We start from the raw sequence: 23,773 nt of genomic DNA on the forward strand, positions 1-23,773 counted from the left end.
AATTGCCCAGTCCTGGCATTGCGTTGTGTCCATAATAACTATTCACTGTCACAAAATGCCACCTTGGCACTGAAGGAAGACATCCAAAATAGAAGAGCATACTGTAACAGTATTTCATCTTCCCCTCCTCTGGCTGGAAAAGCTGGTCTGTTCAGCTTTCAGTCTCTAGTGGATATAATCATTTATATATAAAAACCTATTCATGATCCATCCGTCTGTATTATCAAGTGCATTTTTTAGTCCAGTAGCCAGGTGTCCATTATGTGGACTACTAAGTGATTTACAATGATGGAGTCTGCACTGTGTGTGGCTATCGCAGCTTTTATATGCTGGCTGTACAGAGAATGAATGCTTGCCTATTATGTTCCAAATAGCAACAAACCCCATTACCTAAGCCACTAACTCCGAGTAAGAAAGCCAGAAAAACTGTTGCCTCACTACCTTAAAGAAAATTTGCCGTTTTGATCTCAAACTACTGTACATTGAAATAAATGACAGGTTTATATCAGTGAAAAACTGGCCCTTGAGTTGAAATCATTTCTTTTAATACTTGCTGATTTCTTGGGCTCCAGAGCTTGTATTCCAGAGCAAGGTCTCACCCCAGATACAGAAAAGCAGACAAGAATCCAAGTACTTTGTGAATGTGAGTGACATATGAGATGGAGTCATAAGGATGAAAAGTCTGGACAAAAATTGATAAATTTCAGATTTGAAACCAAAGGACATTTCTGAAACGTCTTGCAGTAAAAAACTGAGTCCTGTCATACACAGCCAGAATTAATTTGTTGTAAGGAACGGCTGAGAATGACTGCAGAAGAATTGCATGATAAAAAGATTTTGGTTGAAAGCAGTGCATGGAGGTGACCTAGTCCAAACACCTTTTCCACACAGTGCTAACTTCACTTCATAGTTTGAGATCCTGGGCCTTGTCTCTCTGAGCTCCAAACTGCAAGGTCTGCTCTGAATGTAATGCCTATTTTACAGCAGTGGGCCTTCACATGTACAGAGAACAGAGACATTAGCACCACAGGAAACAGCTGCAGTTCTACAGATTGAGGGCAGATAGAAATTCAGCCCAGAGCCTCACTTAATAAGCTCGTATTGAACTTCAGGGCTCTCATGCACTTGTAGTTGTCTGACATCACCACACAACCCTGCATCCACAACACTGTTGAGACTGCTTAAGGGAAGACCTTAAAGCTAGGATTGAAAAAGCAGGAAAATCAGAGGAGGATGAAGAATAAGCTTTTCTTCAGTTCACCGAGCATATACCATACAGAATACTTCTTCCTCTCCTGAGTGGCAAATAAAGTCCCATAGCTGTCCATCTGCTACCAGTATCACTCCATAAATCGTGTTCCTTACTATCAAGTCTATGCATTTCTTGAACACTTCCAGGGACAGTGACTCAACTCCTACCTGGGCATTCTCTGGCACAACTCGAGGCCATTCCCTCTAGTTCTATCACTAGTTACCCAGGAGAGTAGGAGAGACTTGGACCTGTTGGAGGACATCCAAAGGAGGGCCACAAAAAAGTGTTCCTAGGGATGGAACACCTCCTCTATAAGGATGGGCTGAAAGCTGGGGCTGTTAAACTTGGAGAAGGCTTTGGGTAGACCTGATAGCGGCCTTTCAGTATCGAAAGGGAGGTGATAAAAAAACAGGGGACAGACTCTTTTGGTCTATTGTGATAGGAAAAGGGGAAATGGTTTCAGACCATGAAGGAGTTCAATGACACACCATTGCTTCTTACACACTTCCATATCAGGTGCTGTTTTGAAAGACTACACCTCTGCTGCCATCTGTCACAGGGCAACAAAATGTAATGGAATACTGGTGGGAAGGTTCAGACTCTTCTGTCATGCCACCAACATCCATCCCTGATGTCATGGGCAAACTTCTGGAGCAGCCCTTGCATATTACCATTATCAAGTTATATCACAGCACCTTTGAAAAAATGCTAGCTGAGCTCAGTGTTGCACATCTACAGTGTATACATACATAGCTATTAGTGCATATATTTATGCATGTAGTAATTAAGCTTTAGCTACTTTTCTCTTTGTGAGAACATGCTACTAAGGCCTGTCTTTTCATCGTGAATGTTAGATGTAGCAGCCACTGCAATCTTCCATAATTGCACAAGCCTCCCACAGACAATGAATAGCAGAAGTACCACAGCCATTTTATACACAGGGAGCTGAAAACGCCAAATGCAGTGAAGAATCAAACTTTTTTTTTTACACTTTCCATTTCACCAGCATTTCATGATCTCTCGTGATCCATAAACTGACTTTCTATAAAATAATGCTTTCCTATCAGTGATCTCAGTGCAGGTTTCCTTTTGTTTTGCTTTGAAAGTGAGTTGTCATTTCATATTGCAGCAGAAATGCGAAGTCAGGGCTTGAAACAGTGATTGAGCACTTGGTGGGAAGGCAGGGCCAACCCAGGCTATCTCAGGTGCATTTAATGGCACTGAGTGTCATGAAGGGGTGGAGTCAGGATCCACCCCCCCTTCCCAGACCTCATTTAAGGGTTGGCAGTAGTGGTGAGGATCTCTTGGTGGGGATTCTTGTCTGCTGGAGGCATTGTGGAGGTAAGTAGTTTTTATTGCTTTGTTTCTGTGTCTATGGTAGTTGCTGATTTTGGGTTTCTTCTCATTTACTGTCATATGGGATTGTGCTACTCTACTCTTACTGCTGTGTTCTTTGTTGCATTGTAGTATTACGTATATGCATGTGAATGTTTTCCTGTATATATGTGTGAATAGGGAAGTCCTAGGAAGAATTAAATAATATTTATCCTATTCTTTCAACTGATTTGCTTTGAATTTGCTTGTTAGTCTATTGCAATTTTTGAAATTGTCATGTTATTATAATGACTTCTTACAGTTGTTTCGTACTGCTTGGCAGTATTGTGGAATTGAATGTTTCTGGCTTTGGAATCCTAAGAGGGGCTTGAGTTTTCTAACTTGCTGAAGGAATACTTGTTTCTTTAGGGAAGAATCAGTGTAAGGAGGAGCGAGATCCAGTATTGTAAACTTGCTGAGAAAATTGAAGCTATGAGTTTCAAGCATTATCTACTCCTGGAGCGACAGGGGACTCAGTGCATCTGTGTGTAAGCATCTCTTCTATAGAACAGCCCATTGTTCAACAGTCAAGTTGCACGAGAATTTATTTAGGATGTTCCCCCCAAAGAGCAGGAGATTAGTGACAGCACTGTCATCTGATTAACTGATTTAAAGGAGCATTGGTTTGATGTACAGTTGAGGTGTTTGGTACGAGTCTTCAGCAGTTACTTTTGATGCCCCTGGTGAGCATGCTCTTTTCTTCAGTAGAGCAGAACACTTTCTCCTTTAAGCCATGTGTGCTCAGCAGGCAGATGTTTTGTGTATGACCCAGAAGCCTGTAAGACTATCTTATGTAGTTTCCTATGGATTGTTTCTGTTGCATTCTGAGATGGGTACTGCTGTCTGCTGTGCTGAAGTCTGGAGCCATGTGCCCAACATATTTTATAATCTAGTATCCATGTGTTGTAGCTGGGAGGAGAATCTTGGAGCACTGGGTGATTGATACACTGATGTTTTTCATAACAAGAAGAAATGAATGTCTTCTTAAACTTTGCAGATCAAAAGAGTACAGAACCCATCTTTGTGGAAAGTCTACCAAATAAAGTGTCAAATGGATGACAAACCCAGCATTTTGCTGTTAATGCCAGCTATTCTGCTAATGATACCTACCCAAAACCGGATGGCAATGGGAAGAAGCACATGTACCTGGCTCGAGTCCTTGTTGGACAGTATTCCCAGGGGACACAAGGAGCAATTACTCCAGCAGTAAAGAGTGTTGGCAACAGTGTGGATCTGTTTGACAGTTCAACTGATAATGTGAACAATCCATCCATGTTTATTGTATTTAATGATATTCAAGCTTACCCGGAGTACCTCATCACTTTCACTAGATGAGCATTTTGATTGCAGCCATGATTGCATGTCACTTAGCTTTTATGTTATAAATCAGTCCTACAGATCAACCAAGTATGCAGTGAGAACTATTTATAGTTTTATCAAATTAATTTCTAAAGGCCTGTTTATGTTCAAGCAGCCTCTGGTTCTTTTTGATGTCCTGAGCATAGACTAATGTTTTTCCTCTCAGAGTAATAGCTGAATGCATTTAAGACAAGTTTAATCTGGCATGTGGTCTAACAGCAGTTTCCAGTAGACGTCCCACGCCTCCCCTATTGTGATCCTCCATGCTGTGTTCTGGCCATCCTAGCTGCAGCAGTGCTGGTGGGGGAGAGTGAGAGACAGAGTGCTTGGTCTCACGTTTCTGAAAGAGTGAGGAGCTGTCATCAATTATGATGCCGACTGTCATTCACAGTTCTCAATAAATGAACTATCTGTACTTAATGGGCTGTGTTTGTCTGATGTGGTCTCTGGACATTTAGCATTTGTTTTGAATGGGTCAGTTATTGAGTGCTTGGAGACTGACATCTCACATCTCTAATGTGGAATTACTTGCATTTAATACAATAGGCAGGTCAGTAAGAGGTTCTGTCACTGTGATCTAACTTGCTACTCGCAGTTAATGCCTGAGGTACCTAGGTATAGCCTAAGAGAGCCAGGAAAGTGGAAGTTGGGAAGATGCTTCTGTTAAGTACCAGCTATAGTGTTGTTCCTCTGACCTTAAGCAGAAAAGAACAGGGTAAGGGGGGGTGAGGGGGGGAAGGGGGGTGTCTTAAGGCTTTTTAAAGGCCATTTAATTCCTCCTATATTGTTATGTTGGCTCACAATATAGGAACTGGATGTTGGTGGTACGGCAGTAGAGGCTGAACCTTCCATCATCATTCTGTTACATTTTGTTGCTGGGTGAGGCTGCTCCCCATAGGACTTGTGCTCCAGTCCCCTCACAGCTCACTCTCTGAACACACTCCGGTGCCTTAATGACTTCCCCATGGTGAGGGGCCGAGAACTGAGCACAGTACTTGAGGAGCAGGTGAGGGAATTAGGGTTGTTCAGCTCGGGGGAGATGTGGAAATGTGGCACTGAGGGGCATGATCAGTGGTTGGCTCATGGTTGGGTTCAGTGATCTTAGTGGTTTTTCCAACCTTAATGATTCTATGATACGTATCTCTGATTAAAAAGTATAATGCAAATAAGTTCTCAAAAACTTGGGAAGGAGGCTAACCAGGGAGGTGTGTGCAAACGTGATGTGTAGCGAAGGTGAAAGCGCGATGTGCAGCGGGGCAATGGCTGAGTCCGGGTGTGTGCCGCAGGTCTATGTCGGGAAATGCCCCGTGCCGCTCCCCCCCGGCCGGGAAGAGAAAGCGAAAGGCAGCGGAGCTGCTGACAGAGCGCAGCCATGGCGGGGCCGCGGCCGGGCTCCTTCCCGCTGCTGGTGCGCGGGGATTGGGGCGCCGCGGAGCCGCCGGCCGCGCTGCGCAAGAAGCTGCTGCTCTACTTCCAGAGCCCGAAGCGCTCGGGCGGCGGCGAGTGCGAGCTGCGGGGGGGACCCGGGCAGCTGCTCGTCTGCTTCGCCCAACCCGACGGTGAGCCGGGACGGGGAGAAGGCGTGGGGGCAGGGAAACGCTGGCTTGATGAGATGTAGCGTATTATGCTGTAAGGGTACCTTCTAGGGAGGTGCTCAAGGTCAGGTTGGATGGGATCACAGGGTTGGAACTGGGTGGGCTTTAAGATTCCTTCTAACCAGTGATTTACCATCTGATACACACTGTGCAACTCTGATATAATATGCAATATACAGTATGAGCATTTACATATATAGAAGCCTGAATTCAGTGCTTAGTCCTATCCTCTGCATGGTTTTTTTTGAGTAAGCCTTTATCATCTATAAATTAATAAATCCAGGGAATAACACTTTCCAATGGTGTCAGTGCCAGCAAAGGTTATGGAGCAAATCATTGCATTGCACAGCACAGGACAGTAAGGGGTCAGACTCAGTGTGGGTTTGTGGAGAGCAGATCCTACCTGACTACTGTAAAATCATAGACTCGTTTGAGTTGAAGAGACTTTTAAAGACCCTCTGGTCCAACTCCCCTGCAAGGGACAGGGACACCTACATCCCAATCAGATGCTCAGAGCCCAGTTCAGCCTGACCTCAGGTGTCTCCAGGGATGGGGCGTCCACCATCTCTCTGGGCAACCTGTGCCAGTGCCTCATCTCCCTTATTGTAAAACAACTTCTGATCCAATTTTTGTCAACAGTAAGATGACATCTTCAGTGGATGAGGGAAAGGCTGTGGATGTGGTTTACTTGGATTTTAGCAAAGAGTTTGATGCTATTTTCCTACAGCCTTCTGGAGAATTCAGAGAAATTCAGTCAGCATGTGGCTGGGATGCATGTGCTGCTCACTATGCGAGAAAACAGGCCTGAAGGGTTGTTGTGAACAGAGGTCAATTGGCTGGCAGCGAGCCTAAGGGGCTCAGCACTAAGGGCAGTTTTGTTTGATATATTGATATTAATATGGTGGCAGTTAATGCTTATTGTGACAGCAGATATATGTTAGAAATACAAAACAAAAACATGCAGCAGGGAGGAAGCACTCAATTCCAGTTATGTTAAACACATGTAGGTACATATTCCTGTCTGTACATAAACTTACGTGTATGTAATTTTTCTGTTTTACCATGCTTCCTTGCTGCTGTCTCTCCCCAGCTGGTAAGTTGAGGTAAGATGACAGCCTCATGCTGCTGGAAGAGGGTGTGCCAGGCACGGGGCTGATCCTGGGGCTCCTGTATTGCCTTGGGGCTGCAGCCCTCACACAGGCTTGGAAGTGTGATGGAGCAGTGCAGGCAGGGTGAAGCTTTATGTTTTTGTGTTCTGTCACTGGGATATTCTCCGTGCTTGTTTCCTTCCTGTTCAGTAGGAAAGTCCCCTACGTGCTCTGCTAGTGTCTTGAGTTTAAAGATCTTCTACTTAGCGGGGAAATGCATGAGTCCTAAGCAAAATGGTAGGATGTGCCATGTGGTTTAATGTATACAGTTGTTTTTCTGTTCAGCTCGTCACTGTTTTCTTTGGTTTTCCTCAGTGAAGCAACAGGTCCTTGAGAGACAGACTCACGAGCTGGATTTGGGAGAAAAAGGGAAATTTAAGTTCATTGTCACAGAGCTTGAAGCAGCAGCTGAACAGGAAGCACTTGAGGAAAAAATAGTTCCCACAAAGGTGAATACAAATTATAATCCTAACTAGGACTTTGAAACAATTATGAGAATGACAAATCAGTCAGTGATAATTTGTTTCAATTTTACTTTAGGCTCTGGATGCCATGAGAGGCCTTCAAAGAGAAGGTAAGCTGTTGTCCATCTCTCTGTGACGATTCTTCCTGAAATAAAAGCAGATCTCCCACTCGGTGGGGAGTTGGGTTGAAAGTTTCTCTCTGAATTTGACAGCCTGGCCCAGGTGATGTGGGAAAACAGAAGCAGCCAGGCACACACAGCCATTCCCCTACAGTGGGATGGGGTTGAGAATCAGAAAGGTAGAAGTGAGAGAACTGATGGATTGATATACTGTTTAATGAGAAAGGAGGGAATACTAATAACAAAAAAGAGCAAGTGGTGCATGACACAGTTGCTCACCACCAGCTGACCGATGCCCAGACAGTCCCTGAGCAATGGAATCCCATCTGTTCAATTGCCCCTACTTTGTTACTGAGCATGACATTGTATGGTATGGAATATCCTTTTGGTGCTTTGGGTGAGCTACCCTGGCTGTGCACTCCCTGAGGCTCCCTGTGCACCCCCAGCTCTCATTCTCAGGCAGCATGAGAATCTGCAGAGTCTTTGACTCAGAGCTCTGCTCTGCAGCAGCTGACATATCTGTTATCAACATTCTTCCCAGCCTAAAGCCAAAACACAGCTCTGTACTAGCTACTAGGGATAAAATTAACTCTATCCCACACTGAACCAAGACGAGTGCTGTGCTTAAAACTACTTCCTGAGTTTGATACTCGGGCTCAGGTGATGTAGGGAAGCATGCATAGCCAGGTATGTGCACCAAGGATGGGGTTCACCCTGCCATGCTTAAACCACGTGTCTCTTTTAAGCTTCTATACTAGCCAATTTCATTAGAGAAATGCATCCAGAGAGGGATTTAGTTCCTTTATCCTGCATAACTGCTCTAAAATGAGACATACACGCAAACAAATGGGAGGTCTTAATCCCAGGCCAGGTGTCTTTGCGCTCTCTGCAGTTAATAGACTTTGTTAAGTGGCACATCTCACCACTATCATGGTGAACTTGATTACTTGTCCAGATTCCCTTTCAGCAAAATTCTAGCAAGTTTTGTGGCTCCGCAGCCAGTCTGGAGAGCAGCACTGCACATCAAAATATACCTGCCTTGGTGAAAAGTCAATACTAGGCCACCAAGAAGGACCAGTTCCTCAGGAAATTTGTCAGTGCTAGCACTGGGGCATTTTCCTTTCTGTACTAAATCTGGTTTAATGCTGCTGTGCATGTTTCTCCTCTTTTGTCCATTTTCTGCACTGGGTGTGGTGACACAGATGATTCCTGTCTATGATGTGGAGATGCAGTGGTGGGCACAGAGCTGTTGCTTCTGCAGCTGTGTCTTGTTTTCTTCTTGTCAGGGTTATGCTGTTAGGCCTTCAAAGCCTCCCTTCTGTAAATATTATGGCTTCGGTATATCAGTTGTTGCTGTATATCAGGCTTGCTCCTGAAACCCTCTAGCCAGCAGTGTGCAGCCCTTTGGCTTGACTGCCTGCTCCAGCCCTGCTCCTGCATTTCCCTCTCTTCCCTTGGGCCTGCTCAGACTGCTGGCTCCATGGGCCCCCGTCGGAATCGTGGGGTGAAGGTGTCTGTTCCCACAGAAGGTGTGAGGCCAGAGGATGCTGTAGGGACAGGACCAGCACCTGGTGAGATAACAGAGTGGCTGTGGGGGGTGAGAGTACTGAGGGTCTGCGCAGACCTGCATGGTGGCACAGGGTTCTGGTGGGGTGGAGGTCTCCAGTGAGGTCAGAAAGCATCATACAGTATCAAAGGTGCTGCTGCATGGCTTGGGTGTTATTGGTTGCTTAAGTAAAAGCAACTTGTGTTCATTGGGACAGTGAGAGGAAAGCTGCCACTGTTTGCAAGGATGGCTGCTGCGAGCACTGTGTGGCTCTGTGGTTGACTTGCAGGTGCTGGGGGTTTGTCTTCTGCCTGGTCAGTCAGCAGCTGGCTGCACAGATATCTCTTGGTGTCAGAGATGGTGCTTCTGCCCCTGATGGATGCTCCTAACAGGGAAAATTGCCATGTTGGGGACAGAGTACTGTTGGGCAGCTGCTGGATGGCAGTGTCTCCTGTTGGGTCCTGCAGAACCCTCTGGTTTTGACAGACCATGTGTCTGGAAGCTGAAGGAGCCTTCCTGCTCTCTGTTGGCTTGAGGGACAGCTCTCTCAGATCCCATTTGCAGTTACCTTCAGGCCATACAGGTGAAATAGGAAGAGCTGCTGAGATGGATCTGTTCCCCTTCCCCCCCCAGCCTGTCTGTCCCACCCCCTGCCTGACCCCAGCTCCCCTCCAATTTCAGTAAAATCTCAGCAAAAAAAATCTTGAGTGATAGCTGGTGGTCCTTTGGCCATGCAGATTTGGGGTAGGGGATACTTCTGAGGTTGGCTGTATGTCCAGCAGCATCCTGGCTTCTACCAGCAGCAGTGCAGCCAGCAGGAGCAGGGAGCTAATTGTCCCTCTGTACTCAGCATGGGTGAAGCTGCACCTTGAATGCTGAGTTTGGTTTTGGGCTCTTTGCTATGAGAAAAATTCTGAGGCTCTGGATTGTGTACAGAGAAGGGCAGCAGAGCTGCAAATGGTCTGGAGCACAAGTGTTATGGGGAGAAGCTGAGGGAACTGGCATTGTTCAGTTTGGAGGAGGCTCTGGGGAGACTTTATGGCTCTCTACAATTCCCTTGAAGGAGGTTCTGAGGAGGTGGGATTTGGCCTTGGTTCCTGGGTGACAGCAGTAAAATGAGAGGTGATGGCCTCAAGTTGTGCTAGGGGAGAGACAGTTGGATCTTCGATCCAACCTTTACGATGCTATGATTCTATTTATTCCTGGAAATGTGCACCAATATAACAGGGTCTATTTCTCTTTCTGTTAAAAATGTTGCAGGAGGAGCTTTGCAGAAAACAGAGAATGATTTTCCAAAGAGTGAACTCCAGGAGAGGTCTCGCTCCATGGAGAAAGCTGCAGAACAGTCTGCAGAGACTTCACCTTCTGTGGTGCTTGGAAATGTTGAAGGATGCAGTGCAAAATGCATACAGATACTGCTAGAGGATGTCAGCGGTTTAGCTGCGGATGATGACTTCACTGTGGAAATGATACCGGAGTTAAATGTTGCTGTAGCTACTTTTCTAAAAAGTGCTGGTAAGACAGGATGAACACTGACAATTATTTTCATGCATATTGCATATGTGTGAATTGTAGCATCCAGAGCTTGATTTGTTTCCTTTTAGAGACTGAGGTTTTTATAAACTACCTTTGCAGTGGTCTCTCAAGCAAGATGAAAGTTTTATATACTGCTCCATGAAAATGTGCTCCAAATTTTAGAGTGAAAAGGAAAATCGTGACATTCTATCTCATTTTAAGACAGATGGAGAACTAGAAACAGGCTGAGTATGGAGCTGGATTCTGTAGATTATTGGAGTATATAAAGTCTCTGTTCCAGTGTCATGTTTCTATTTTTTTTGGTTTTTTTTTTTTTTTTGGGTTTCAGTATTCCACATCAAAACAACATGTAATGTACTGGGTATTAAAGTGTTAATGCCCCAATTCCAGCTACCTATCCCTGTACATTACATAAGTCACGGGATCTGGCCCTGCCGGGCGGGGGGGCACCCTCTTGCTGCCTTGCAGTGGGTGCTGGAGGTGCTTTCCTGGCCGTTCCAAGCTTTTCAGGCTTTACTTGGTCCTGGGAACTCTCTCTCTCATCTTATCTGATTTATTAATCTCAATTTCAGTTAAATTGTATTGTATTATGTTATCTTGTATTCCGATATTATAGTAAAATAAGTTTTCCTCCATAGATTGCTGCTGCTGTTCTTCTCCTCCCTTTCTTCCTTCCCATTTTTGTGGAACTGGGGTGGGGGGGGGGGAGGGTAGAGGCCTGTTGCCCCCTGTCACGGACGTAGATTGATCGGGTCAACTCTGTGACATCCAGAAGACAGTGAAACAGTGAGAAGTGCTTAGTATATACAAGATATGGATGAGGAGACAGAGGAAGTAGTAACGAATAGCATGAAGTAACATGGCTGTGTCCACTTCCCCCCTTTTGTTACAACACCGAGTTATTTTGCAGCTGTCTTTTCTGCAAATGCAGGGAAAAGCAAACTTTGCTCTCTCCTGTGCCAGCCATAATGATAAGGATGTGGGAAAACATGTTGAATTAACGCTGCTTTTCTGTCTACAGATACTCAAGAATTCATCAACAACCTCACACAAAACAAAAGAGTGAAAAGATTCAAAATAACTGCCAGGCTTCTTGAAGTGACTCGCAGCCTCAAGGCTGAAAACATACCAGATAACGTTTCCACAGACTATCTCACAGTTTATTTTGAGAACACACAAAATGGAGGAGGGCCTTTGTCAGACATCCAGCTCTTCCCTGAGGAGAACTCGGCCATCATTACTTTCTGTGATCACAAAGGTAAGGCTGCCTCTGTCCTTGCTTTTCTTTTGATGTTCTGCATTTGCTAAGGAATGTTTATGTTAGTATGTGATTTAGTTCTTGGTAATGTGTTTTAAGCCCCTGTCAATCTTATGATTCACTTCATTTGTCTGCTCCTACCAAATGGCAAATATTATTAAAAAAAAAATGCATTGGGACAATGAGGTTTTTTTTTTTAGGCTGAAAGTAAGGTCCATTTCATAGTATTGTCCTGATTTGGCCCTGCTCTGTGCTGTGGTTTCCTTAGGAAGTGAAAGAAAACCACAGCTGTATAAGGAATTAATGACATAAGCATATTCGTTAAACTATTCAGAACCCCTTGTCCCCTACAGAGTGCCTGGGAAATCAGAAAGACATGAAAATAGCTCCTTCAAGTGGCCAAACAAGACAAGTTATTTTATTCAATTTAATTGTGTTAATCATAGATTAATTTACTTGATTTGAAACTAATGATGTGTGTATGTGTGTATATAACTTAGATCTAAGCACTGTCTTGGAAAAGCAGCATTTACTTCAACAAACACCGGTTTCTGTGCATCCATATTACCACTCGCTGGGAACTGCTCTGTACGGGAAAGACAGACCAGTTACCAAGATGCCAGACCCTGTGGTGATGCCACTAGATCCCTATGTCTGGCAGTTTTTACAAAGGCAAGATAGACTGACTGAAGCCATAAACCAGGAAATGGCAAATTGCCATTGCTGTCTAAAGTGGCCGCAGGCAGACTGTGCTCAACCAGAAATCACGCTGTGTCCATCATCATCTATCTCTGAGCAGAAGGAAACAATGATTAAGTTGATCAAGACCTGGAAGCAAGATGTTTCCACTGAGTTCTCACGTATCATGTCGTGTTATGTAGCTATAAAGTGTAAAGTAAGTTCAGCTAAGTGGAAAGATGTGAAGAACAGATTGATGAAAGACGCTGATTTGATCATAACTGATATTTCTGAGGAGATGGTGGTGATAGCAGGTAACAGAGCAGCTGTGGACAGTGCAGAGAAAGAAGTGAGGGAATGCATGGAAAAAGCCATGGAGGAAAGTGAAAGGAAAAAACAAACCATAGAAATTTCTGTGTCCATCACCCCAGGGAAATATGCAGTTTTGTATAATGCTGGGCTAGAAAAGCAAATTCATGAAGAATATCCATGCTTAAAGATCTCTTATGACGAGACAAAACAGGCTGTTCAGTTGTGTGGATTATCTGCAGAAGTTTATAAAACCAAAGCCAACTTACTGGAAAAGGTATTGAATATGCCTTCGGCATCAGTTAATGTTAATAACAATGTTTTCCTACACCTACGCTGTGTAAATAGTAAGACAATGTCAGAGATGTTATTTACTGCAAACAAAATTAATGCTTTCTATGAGCTCAAGGGTGACACTGTGGTGGTATTTGGAGAGACTTCTAAAGATCTTTCAGAAGGAGAAAAGCGATTAAAGGCAAGCCTAGCATATAAGAGCATTGATGTGAAGGACTCTGAAGTCACTAAAATGAAAGAGTGGAGTGATCTGCTTGCCTTCTTGTGTAAGAAGTACCCCTCTTCCCAGGAAGCTGTAGTCATCCATGAACCTGTTGGAAATGAAAATACAGTGATCATTACTGGCTTTACTGAGACTGTAGAAGAAGTTTATCAGAACCTTTATGATTTTATAGATAGAAACATGCAGGTGGAAAAAGAAATCCCTGCTAAGTTGGTGGCAGCAGTGGAGTTCATAGAGAAGGAAAAATCTGCTGTTTGTGATGAACTGAGGAAAAAGGGTGGGACAGTATGCTTTCATACCAAGACACCATGTATTTCCCTGTGCGGACCAAGAGCAGAAGTGTCAAAAGCAGCCACTGTGTTGGAAAAAATTATCTCATCCCTTTACTGGAAGGATGTGTCAATTGATAAGCCAGGGGCAAAGCAGTTCTTTGTCGACAGGAAAGATACATTTATTTTTGAGGCAAAGCAGAAGTTTAACTGTCTGATTAGGCTGAAAGAAGAAGAACAGCAGAAGAGTGAAAATGTTGATGATAACGAGGAACGAAAGCTCCACTACAGGCAAATCCTACAAGATGGTGTTGAAGTGCTGGTATATAAAGGCAACTTGTGCAATTACCCAGTTGATGTTGTGGTGAATGCATCAAACGAAGACCTAAAACACATTGGTGGCCTCGCTTGGGCACTGCTCCAAGCAGCTGGTCCAGGGCTGCAGGCTGAGTGCGATGAGGTGGTGAAGAAGAGGGGGAGTCTGCAGGCCGGGTGTGCGGTGATCACAGGAGCGGGGAAGCTCCCCTGCAAACAAGTCATCCATGCTGTTGGGCCCCGGTGGAAGGAGAAGAGGGTAGGAAAGTGTGTGTACCTGTTAAGACAGGCCATTACAAAGAGCCTGCAGCTGGCTGACACATATAATCATCGCTCCATAGCTTTCCCTTCTGTAAGCGGAGGGATTTTTGGCTTCCCGCTGCGGAAGTGTGTAAATGCAATTGTGTCAGCCATCAAGAAAACCCTGGAAGAATTCAATGGGGGAAGCAGCTTGAAGGAGATTCATCTTGTTGCCATTGATGAAGAAACAGTTCAGGTTTTGAGTGAGACTGTACATAGAGTGTTTAGAACTAAGCCATCCACCTCAGCGCCACAGCAGGGATGCTCTACAGATCACAGGCAGCAGGAGAGTGAGAGTGAGGAGAGAGGAGAGTATCTTTGCGTGGCTTCAGATGGTGAGAAGATGATTACGACAGCAGAAGGACTGTGCATCCGAGTGGAGGAGAAAGACATCATAGATGCAACAGTAAGTCTTTAAATTTTCTATGTGGTAGCTAAACAAGAAAGCAAGATGGCAGAACCGATAGATTTCAGACCGGGGTCTGTCATTCTGGTGAATGCACTATTTCTAGTGGGCAGCCATGAATTTCAGATGTTTTATTTCTAGCTGGGTTTTATTTATTCTCCAGATCTAGGGTCAGTGTGAATTGTGACATGGTCATTAAAGAAATTACTTTAGGAAAGCAGTCCCATAGAAGAGTGCATGTTTGGTTTATTTTTTCAAAGTCTAGACCTGTTTTTTCCCCCTATATTAGTTTCTTCCTCAGTCTGTCTCTAAGAGCCTGTTGCAACAGAAGAGCAATATTAGACGTAAAAATGTTCAGCAGGGCACACATTTTAAATAATTTGTCAATAAAATACCTCCTGTGATCTGGAAAGCAAACAATTTGGCCTGTTTTGCTTCATGAAAGCAATTCTTTCACCTTGTTTTCGTGCAAAAGATGCTGCTTCTGATCAGAATACAGTCTCTTTTCAGTGAAAGGGAGGAAATGTGCATTAAGCTTTGTGGCTTACATGGGCTTTATGCAGTACGTTTTGTATCTTGTGACGATGCTGGCAAATGCATTTTTGAAGTCTGGCTAGAGATATTTTTGTTTTCATTTTGTTGCAGACTGACGTTATCGTCAACAGTGTTGGCACAGATTTGGGGTTTGGTGTGGGGCCTCTCTGCCGTGCCTTGCTGGAAGAGGCTGGACCAGAGCTCCAGGTGGAGTTTGACAAGGAAAAAGGACAACAGGCAGTTGGTAACGGGAGTGTGCTCTGCACGAGTGGATGCACTCTGGCTTGCAAGTTCGTGTTTCATGCTGTACTTTCCCAGTGGGACAGAGGAAGTGGGCAGGCCCTCAAGGTACGTTTGAATTTAGTTTTAAAATATTTGAAATGCCAGTATTTGAAACGGCTCTTCTAGACAAACGAACTTCATTTCCTCCTGTTTCAGCGACCTTAAAGACACCTTGTGTACCCTCAGCTTTTTCTTATACCAGCATATTCTCTATGGATCTAACAGTGTATGATGAAATGCAAAAGTATTTTTTTCTCATTTTCTTAAATAATTGATCTTTGCTGTGTTTTACAGACCCTAGAAAACATAGTCAATTTATGCTTGATGAAAACTGAAGAACTTGGACTGAATTCCATCACTTTTCCAGCTATTGGAACTGAGGGATTTAGATTTCCTAAAACTGTTGTTTCTAAGTTAATGTTTGATGAAGTATTCAAGTTCAGCAGCAGTCACAGTCGGAAGACTCTCCAGGAAGTTCACTTTCTCTTGCACCCGGATGATATGTATAACATTCAGGTATTTTTCCCTGCCATCTGTGGGACATGACAGTTAAATTTAATTATATAAATATTTAGTACATAAAGCCTGAAATTGTATCTTTGGTGCCTTTTCTCTCTTTCTAGGCTTTTACCAATGAACTAAAACGTAGGGTAACTGGTGATGTAGCACCTCGGCGAGGTAAGTTTTGTTGGGACAGGAGGTGGGACGTGGAGGAGAATGTAAGTACTGCAAGTGGTTTTATATGTAGCAGGAAACAGATGAAATATCATAAGAAAGAAGGAACGTTTATTTCCTCTTAATGGACTGACATTCTTAAATTTCATCTATAAAAATCTTGATGAGGAATTTCTTTTGCTGAGGGAGAGCTTAATATGACCAATCTTAGTATATGGAGGAGGACAACCTGGTAAGAGAACCATTAGTATTCCAGCTCAAAGGGTTTAAGGTTGTGTTGGGATCTCCATTGCTGATAATGCTTCATATCATTTTAGAGTTCAGAGAAGAAAGTCTCTCACAGAGTTGGTCTCATCACATGTCTCTAGCAGTCCTTCCTGAACTGACACTGCACAAACTTGCAGGAATTGAGCTGGTTTCACTTTCACAGTATTTAAGCAGGAAAAGTACTGTACCTTTCTGCTTTTGGAAATGGAATTAAAGAGAAGTAGGCAGAGACTGTCAAGGTGCTGTTGAGCTGGTTGACAGTAAACTCCACGAAAGGATAAATTTACAGTTCCCTTCAGTGGAAGCGGATAATATCCAAAGCCGCAACTGTAGTGTTCTAAGATCTTTTTCTTTTCCTTGCAGACTTCATCAGCCCTGTTTCAACTGAAGCATTGGGAGTTTATAAAATGAAGATTGGCTCCATTACGCTCAAAGTAATTAGTGGAGATATTACCAAGGAAGACACAGAGGTCATTGTAAATATATCAAATCGAACATTTGATGCCACATCAGGTATTGCTGATAAAGAACTACAGTGAATATGTAGTTCTTCAGTGGAAAACTTATGTTAGCTTCTAGGAACACAGAGGGGAGAGAGTTGTCCATGACATTCATGAAGTTTATTTTTCAGATGAGAAATAGAAAGCAGTGATTTGTCAGGAAATAGGTCTTAAACAGTTTTATCACATGTTCTAAATATTCATGTAGTTTTCAAACTACTCAGAGGTTTAAAATGAAAAACGCTTAAATAAAAGGGATTTTTGGGATCAAATATAATTATGGAAAAATTCTCATCCTAGTATATTTCTTTACATTTATATTTCATTATAAGCCCAAGCCTCAACTGTGTAAGAGTGAAGACACCAAATGTATAATTCAAAGCAATCTGAGAGTTTGGCGAAGGTCATAAAATTACCAAATAGAACAAAAGAGGAGTCATTTCTAAGGATTTCCAATCAATAACAAAGACAGTGTTCTATCTGCAGCCAGTGCAGTTTGTGATAGAAGGCACTCGGAGGAACTGGCAAGGTTTTGCCCTTTGCCTCTTGTACTCTGATACTTAGTGTTCAAACTACAGAACTCAGCTGGAGTTTTGAGTAGAAGTATTGAAGCTGACTTAATGTGTATTTTCTTGAATAATTTAAGGGGTTTTCAAAGCTATTATGGATGCTGCTGGTTCCGATGTTGAAGAAGAATGTGATCAATATGGTATGTTAGAACACGTACTTTTTTTTTTTTAAACTAGATTTCTTTTTCTTCTCTCAAAGCACTTACTGTTCTTGCTATAACTCTGTATCCTGATAGCATAATTATTTTATCTTTTTTTTTTTAAAAAAAAAACCTCTCAGTGCTAGGAGTTCAGAGAAATCCTGTTGCCCTGGTGTATGCTTTAAGAATTTTCCTTTTCACAGCTGCACAGATGTAGGAAGACTTCTGATGCTAATAAATGCTTGGAAAATAATACGGTGTAAGATGTCAGCCCTGAAGTTATTCAAGCATGCTGGACTGTACACGAGTCCATTTATCCTCACACATGACTTTGACCTGAAGTGTTTATAATCCAACAGTGTTGATCTGAAAAAATGCAAGAACCCTTCCAAAGGTTCTGTACCACAGTTCTTAGACCAATTAATTAGTCATTAACTTCAAGACATTATTTTAAACATTCGGCTCCTCTGCAGAGTAACAGTTTGAGCTTTCAGTGAGTAAGTGACAAAAGAGAGGATTTCATGTATAAATGAATTGTGCACATTCAATTGGCATGCCTTTAAATAAAAGTGAGCTGTATTTAAATTGAACATAAATCAAGTTGTACTAAATAAGAAACTGCTTCAAAGGAGAGATTCCAGGAAATTGCAGTCAAACAGAAAATGTGCGATCACTTGAATTATTGTCTCATGAAATTCTGACATTGGAATATTTACAGAGAAAACTTGGATAATCTACGGCCAGGATAATCACACATAGAATCATAGAATGGCCTGGGTTGAAAAGGACCACAATGATCATCGTTTCAACCCCCCCTGCTCTGTGCACGGTCTCCAACCACCAGACCAGGCTGCCCAGAGCCACATCCAGCGTGGCCTTGAATGCCTCCAGGGATGGGGCATCCACAACCTCTCTGGGCAACCTGTTTCAGTGTGTCACCACCTTTCACAGTGGACTTTTCTGCTTTTTCCACTCTTCTTCAAGTATTTATCCCGCTAGTGTACACTAGCATCCATATTAATATTTGCCTTATCAGAAAATAGCCACTTTGAAAATGTCTCCTTTTTTATCTTCTCTCTTCCAGCTGGACAGCTTCAAAGTGGTTTTATTACTACAGAGGGTGGCGCACTGTCATGCAGTAAAATCATCCACTTGATTCACAGTATGAATGTGAAGAATCAGGTTTCCAAAGTACTTCATGAGTGTGAGCTAAGGAGCTACAAATCTGTTGCCTTTCCAGCAATTGGAACAGGTTTGTGTTTTCATGGGGAAGTGATTAGAGCTGTGACTGGGGTGTTTGGTGAGAAGGCATAATGGGAGAAGAGAGAGTGACGCCAACCTGTATGAGCTGGATGCTGCCTTGATTTAAATAATGTTCACTTCCTGATATGCGTCATCTATTCTTGTGTAGGTGCTGCACGACAGAACCCAGCAAAGGTAGCTGATGATATGTTGGATGCTATAGTGGAATTTGCAAGCAGTAGATCAGTACAGCATTTGAAAGAAATTAGAATAGTAATCTTCCAGGAACATATGCTGAGAGACTTTTATGAAAGCATGAAAAGAGAAGATTTAGATTTGTTTGAACCGCAATCGTGGATGTCTACGCTAAAATGTAAGTAGGTGGGTTGTCTGTATGCTTGGGCTCACAAAACTAAAGATCTTCTGTATAAAACTAATTAACTAACATATATTTCTCCAACAGCGTGTTCTTGGGGCCAGAAAAAATCCATCAAGAAGGTTTTGGAGAAGAAAGTTGATAAAGTTACATTTCAGATTTGTGGAGAAAGCAAAAGAAATGTGGATGCAACTGAGTCCTGGATAGTAGATTTGATTTTAAAGGAACAGTTTGAAAACAAGATTGTAGATGAGCTAATTGAAAATTTTGATGAGAGACAAATTGAGGCTTTGGCAGATCTCCAGAGAGGAAAGCATGTTACCATTCAGCTTGATAAGAGCCATTCTCCACCTTGCATTACAATTTCTGGTATTAGCAGGGAAGTCTGTTCTGTTTCTGTGGAAGTTCAAAAAATGATCAAAAAAATAATGACTACTCAAGAAGAACAATCCAAGGCAGAACTTGTTTATAACCTAGTAGAATGGAGGTATCAAAGAACTGATGATAGCTTTGTTGCTTTTGATAAACTGACAAATATGCAGCTGGAAGATGCCAAAATAGATAAAAAAACACATCTGACCATCAGAATTAACAAGAACAACTATAGGGTGGATCTGAATACTCTACAGGCTCTTAATGACCAAGGAAGAACTATAAACATTCAACGTGTGCCAAAGAATGAAGGTAAATTACAGCTTTGCTAATAAGAAACCTTTAATAGTGGCTATTGAATGATAATTCTGATAATTACAAACAAGTTATTCCAAAGAAGTAATTTTCTCCCTAGCAATTTACTTACATACTTACTTATTTAGCCAGGCATGCCATAGCTAGCAATTCTAAGTTCGTAATCAGTAGTAGAGTAGGTATGACAGAAATCATAACTTCTATTGTAAATACAAAAGTTATCCATGTGTATGTAACTAGTAAGCATAGGCTTCATACATAAATTTTCCAAAGGAACATGTTTGGAATCGAGTATTTTATAATATTTACTGTGCTCTCAGCCCCCTGTTTGCAGTCAAACTACAAAAGTGAGCTAGATAAGAGTGATGCTAAAACAGTTCCTGTTTTGCAGATATGCAGTCAATAGAGTTCCCTGCAAAGTGGGAAGACATGCAAGGGGAACGAGTCAAACTGGTGGCCCTCACACAATCGTGTCAGGAGTATCTCGAAGTTCAGAAGAGATTTCAGAAAACTGCTCACAGCTTTGTCATAGAGAAGGTGAAATCCTATGGGGGGAAAAAATGAACTCTTGGGCTGAAAGCATTTAATATACTTAAGTATCTGTTTGTCACATTTCTGTAATCTAATACACCTTCTGCATCAGGCTCCCCAAAAATTCCTAACAGTTGCACTGGCATTTCTGCCTTCCTAATAATGCAAAATGAGTGACTGTAAGTATGCAAGCTATAACTGTTTAACTAATGTGGTATTGAATAGTTAACATGATGCATTAGGGAATTGTATGTTGAAATTGGGCACATGAACAAAATCATTCAAAATTAAAAAGAAAGCATCTTATTTCACATAACAAATATGATTTAAAAGATGAAAGACTGCAGCCTTCCAGCTATGCATTGGATTAAACTCTGCTTCATCTTCTGCAGTTCATTTCGTTCTCAAAGTTGACAAGATTTAAACACAGAATGCAGCAGAGCTGCCCATCAGTCTGTAGGGTGGCAAGCTGTCGATGGGAGAAACATTTGGAGATGCAGAGACTCTACTGAAAGAGCCAGCTGCCCAGTTAGTTCTCTGCAGCCCTGTCCTTGCAGGCTGGCTGTAAAGCTTTTTAATGTTTTACTACTAGAGGAGTGGATTTCCCTGCTGGTCTCAGACAGCCTTTCAGGCTACGGTGCTGGTTATAACTGAAGTGTCGTGATTTGATCCTTTTTTATTGAAAAATCCATAAAACAATGGATAGAGATTTAATTGCCAGGGAGAAGATAGGATTCTGTGAGAAAATAAAATGATATTAAGAGTGAGAAACTTGTTTGAAAAAAAAATTTCTCCAATGATCGTGGTCAAGAAAATAGGAATAGAGCAAGATATTAGAGTACAATGTTTAAAAAAAACAAAAACAAAAAAAAACCCAGCAACATCTGTCCTCCTGCCAATTTATTTTTAAATAGGATTTTCTACAAAGGAAAAGAAGTAATTTTGACTTTTTGCTGAGGTCTAGAAGATAAATTCACTGTAATGCTATTGCTACAGCCTACCCTTCTGATGGGAAAAATCATCAGTAAAGATTACTAAGATGTGTGGAATGCATCTCGCATCAGTGCTTCCTTTCCACTAGCAGTGGTAGAACAACCTATTTCTGAAAATACCGGTGCTGCTATAGTTGCCTTGTACGTGGTATGGAAGGCAAGACAAATGTGTACCAAAAATTACAAGCTCAAAAACCATTTGTAAGTTACCTTGGTTTCTGATTTTCAGGAGGCTCACTAAACACACACTAACAGGTATAGTGATAATTATTGTCATTCTCTCAGTTTGGTTTGGTTTTGATGTCTTGTGGTCATGATTGATATTGGTCCCTACTATAGCTCTATTTTGTGACTTCGCAGATTCAAAGAATACAAAATCCCTTCCTCTGGCAGACCTACCAAATCAAAAAGAAGTCTCTGTGTATGAAGAACAAAAATCAAGATAATGAGAAGCTGTTGTTTCACGGGACAGCTAAAATCTCATTGAACGCAATCAACTACAATGGATTTAATCGTGGCTTTGCTGGAATTAATGGTGAGTCATTTTCCAAAGCAGTTAAGAGAAGGTGTACACAGCACCAGCAGATCTCTAGGGCTGACTTGATTTTGAGAGACTTGGGCATCCTGTCTCAGGTCTGGTTGACATTTCAGCCTGGTCTAAGGGGATTCATGTTGGATGAATAAAAAAGATTATTACTCAGACTATGCTGATAAACTACAAGCAATTTATAATTTCTGTAGAATAAAAAAAAAGAGAGAGTTTAAGAGATTATTCTGGGAATAAAAACACTAACTGTATCTGAAAACATCTTTCCAAACAGCTGCAGTCATTGGAAATGGAACCTACTTTGCTGTTAATGCCATTTACTCCGCTCAGGATATTTACTCAAAACCAGATACGAGTGGCCGAAAATACATGTACCTGGCTCGGGTCCTCACAGGGGAGTTCTGTGTTGGGAGCAGAGGGCTGGTCACTCCACCTCCAAAACACTCAGCAGATCCTACTGACCTGTACGACAGTGTAGTCGATGATGAGAATTCTCCAAAGATGTTTGTCATATTTAATGACATTCAGGCATATCCAGAATACCTTATTACTTTCAGACAGTAGAATACTCTTCATAGTCTAAAAAATGCTGGTGCCTTTTCTATATAAAATGTAACAGGCGTTTCTTTATTTGATGTTTACTCTTACGTCTCTTAAGTGCTTTTTTAATCTATTCAGGTGCTTAAATAAGTCTTCATAGTCACTAAGGCCAGGATAAGCAATTATTTCAGAATGCATTGTTTTAATACTCACATTTCAAATTTAGTTCCGTAGAGGTGTAGCAAGAGCTTGAGAACAGCATAGACTTCCTCCCAAGCAAGGCAGATGGGAACTGATAGGAATGGGAGCTGCTGTGCCATACCTGTTGCCATCTGACTTTAGATTTGCTATATGAGGTTTTCGAGAAAAGGACAAATGTGGCACTGAAGGGCATGGTGGTGTTGAGTTGATGATTGGACTAGAAGATCTTAGAGGTCTTTTCCAACCTTACTGTCTGTGTGATTCTATGCATTACGTAAGTTCAGATGCTACGGACACAGTTATTGCTTCTGGAGTTCTTAGGATAGTAAAGAGTGATTAATTTCTGCTGGATGAAATGGAAACACAACCTTTCTCCAGAAGCACCACTTTGGACAGAGTTGTCTATAGGGACACTTTCAATCAGTATGGGCACACATTCTAGGGACACATAGATACATACTGTAGGTAAACCATTTGAAAACACTTCATGTTCTGTAAAGCAAATAAATAACAGTATACATACCCTTGAACATACGCAGGTTATGCACTTAGAGTGATCACCTTGCAACTGTCAATTAAAAGCCCTGTGTGTTTCATCTTATTAAAAGAAGTTACAAGTAGATTATGTGGTATTGCGAGTCATTGTTTACAGAGAGGGTGCACTTCAATTAGAAGTGTTGCTTTACATCAGAGTACACTTATGGTATAGCGATGCTATACACAGAAATAAGCTGGAAAGCCTTAATTGACATTGGGTACCTCCTGGGGGCAGAAGGGGGCCTGGCAGCTACATCACTGCACTGTGAGCTTCAACCAGCTGGCTGCAGCAAACCCAGTGCACTGAACCTCCTGCAGCCGCAGGACTGCGTGGACCCATTTCGATTGCATTACATCTCATAGCGCTGCGTTATGCCACGTTGCACCCAGCTGGGGTACACAGCCCTGCACTGCAGCATGCACAACTGCACGGCGCTGCATTGCTCTGCTGTGCTGCCCAGCACAGTGCGCTGCTCAGCGCTGCGTTGCTAACACGTTGCGTTTCTCTGCACAACGCTGCTTAGATAAGCCCTGCGTTGCTCCGCGCTGCACTGCGCTTCCCACACCGGCCCTCCCCCTACCGCGCTACCGTTCATTGCATTGCACTGCATTACATTGCATTACCCCGCTCAGCTCGCCGCCGCCTTGCCCTTCCCTCCCTCCCTCCCTCTCCCCATTGGAAGAGTCTCACCCAATCAGGATCGCCGG

At 42.6% G+C, this 23,773-nt stretch overlaps 1 protein-coding gene and 1 long non-coding RNA gene across 3 annotated transcripts; both read left to right on the plus strand.

Annotated features, from left to right (window-relative positions):
* The first annotated feature begins 2,562 nt into the window (after nucleotides 1–2,562).
* Nucleotides 2,563–4,405, plus strand: LOC122183681. Its single transcript, XR_006180332.1, has 3 exons — nucleotides 2,563–2,593; nucleotides 2,996–3,114; nucleotides 3,624–4,405. It is a non-coding gene; the product is annotated as an uncharacterized LOC122183681 (long non-coding RNA).
* A 952-nt stretch (nucleotides 4,406–5,357) lies between these two features.
* LOC122183642 (protein mono-ADP-ribosyltransferase PARP14-like) lies at nucleotides 5,358–23,148 on the plus strand. 2 transcript variants are annotated; one of them, XM_042877865.1, is made up of 17 exons: nucleotides 5,358–5,544; nucleotides 7,044–7,177; nucleotides 7,269–7,302; nucleotides 10,118–10,372; nucleotides 11,415–11,651; nucleotides 12,152–14,445; nucleotides 15,091–15,327; nucleotides 15,556–15,777; nucleotides 15,885–15,939; nucleotides 16,567–16,716; nucleotides 17,350–17,412; nucleotides 18,497–18,664; nucleotides 18,824–19,027; nucleotides 19,118–19,714; nucleotides 20,109–20,254; nucleotides 21,601–21,775; nucleotides 22,062–23,148. In XM_042877865.1, exons 1-17 carry the CDS (start codon nucleotides 5,358–5,360, stop codon nucleotides 22,349–22,351), a joined length of 5,448 nt encoding a protein of 1,815 aa, XP_042733799.1. In that variant the 3' UTR covers nucleotides 22,352–23,148. The 2 variants fall into 2 exon arrangements, with proteins under 2 accessions (XP_042733799.1, XP_042733800.1); XM_042877866.1 differs by lacking the exons at nucleotides 5,358–5,544; nucleotides 7,044–7,177; nucleotides 7,269–7,302 and adding an exon at nucleotides 8,774–8,882.
* Nucleotides 23,149–23,773: the final 625 nt, after the last annotated feature.

This window comes from Lagopus leucura, unplaced genomic scaffold (assembly GCF_019238085.1).
Source record: "Lagopus leucura isolate 7727_CA_CO unplaced genomic scaffold, USGS_WTPT01 Super-Scaffold_100019, whole genome shotgun sequence".
In the NCBI taxonomy this organism is placed as follows: domain Eukaryota; kingdom Metazoa; phylum Chordata; class Aves; order Galliformes; family Phasianidae; genus Lagopus; species Lagopus leucura.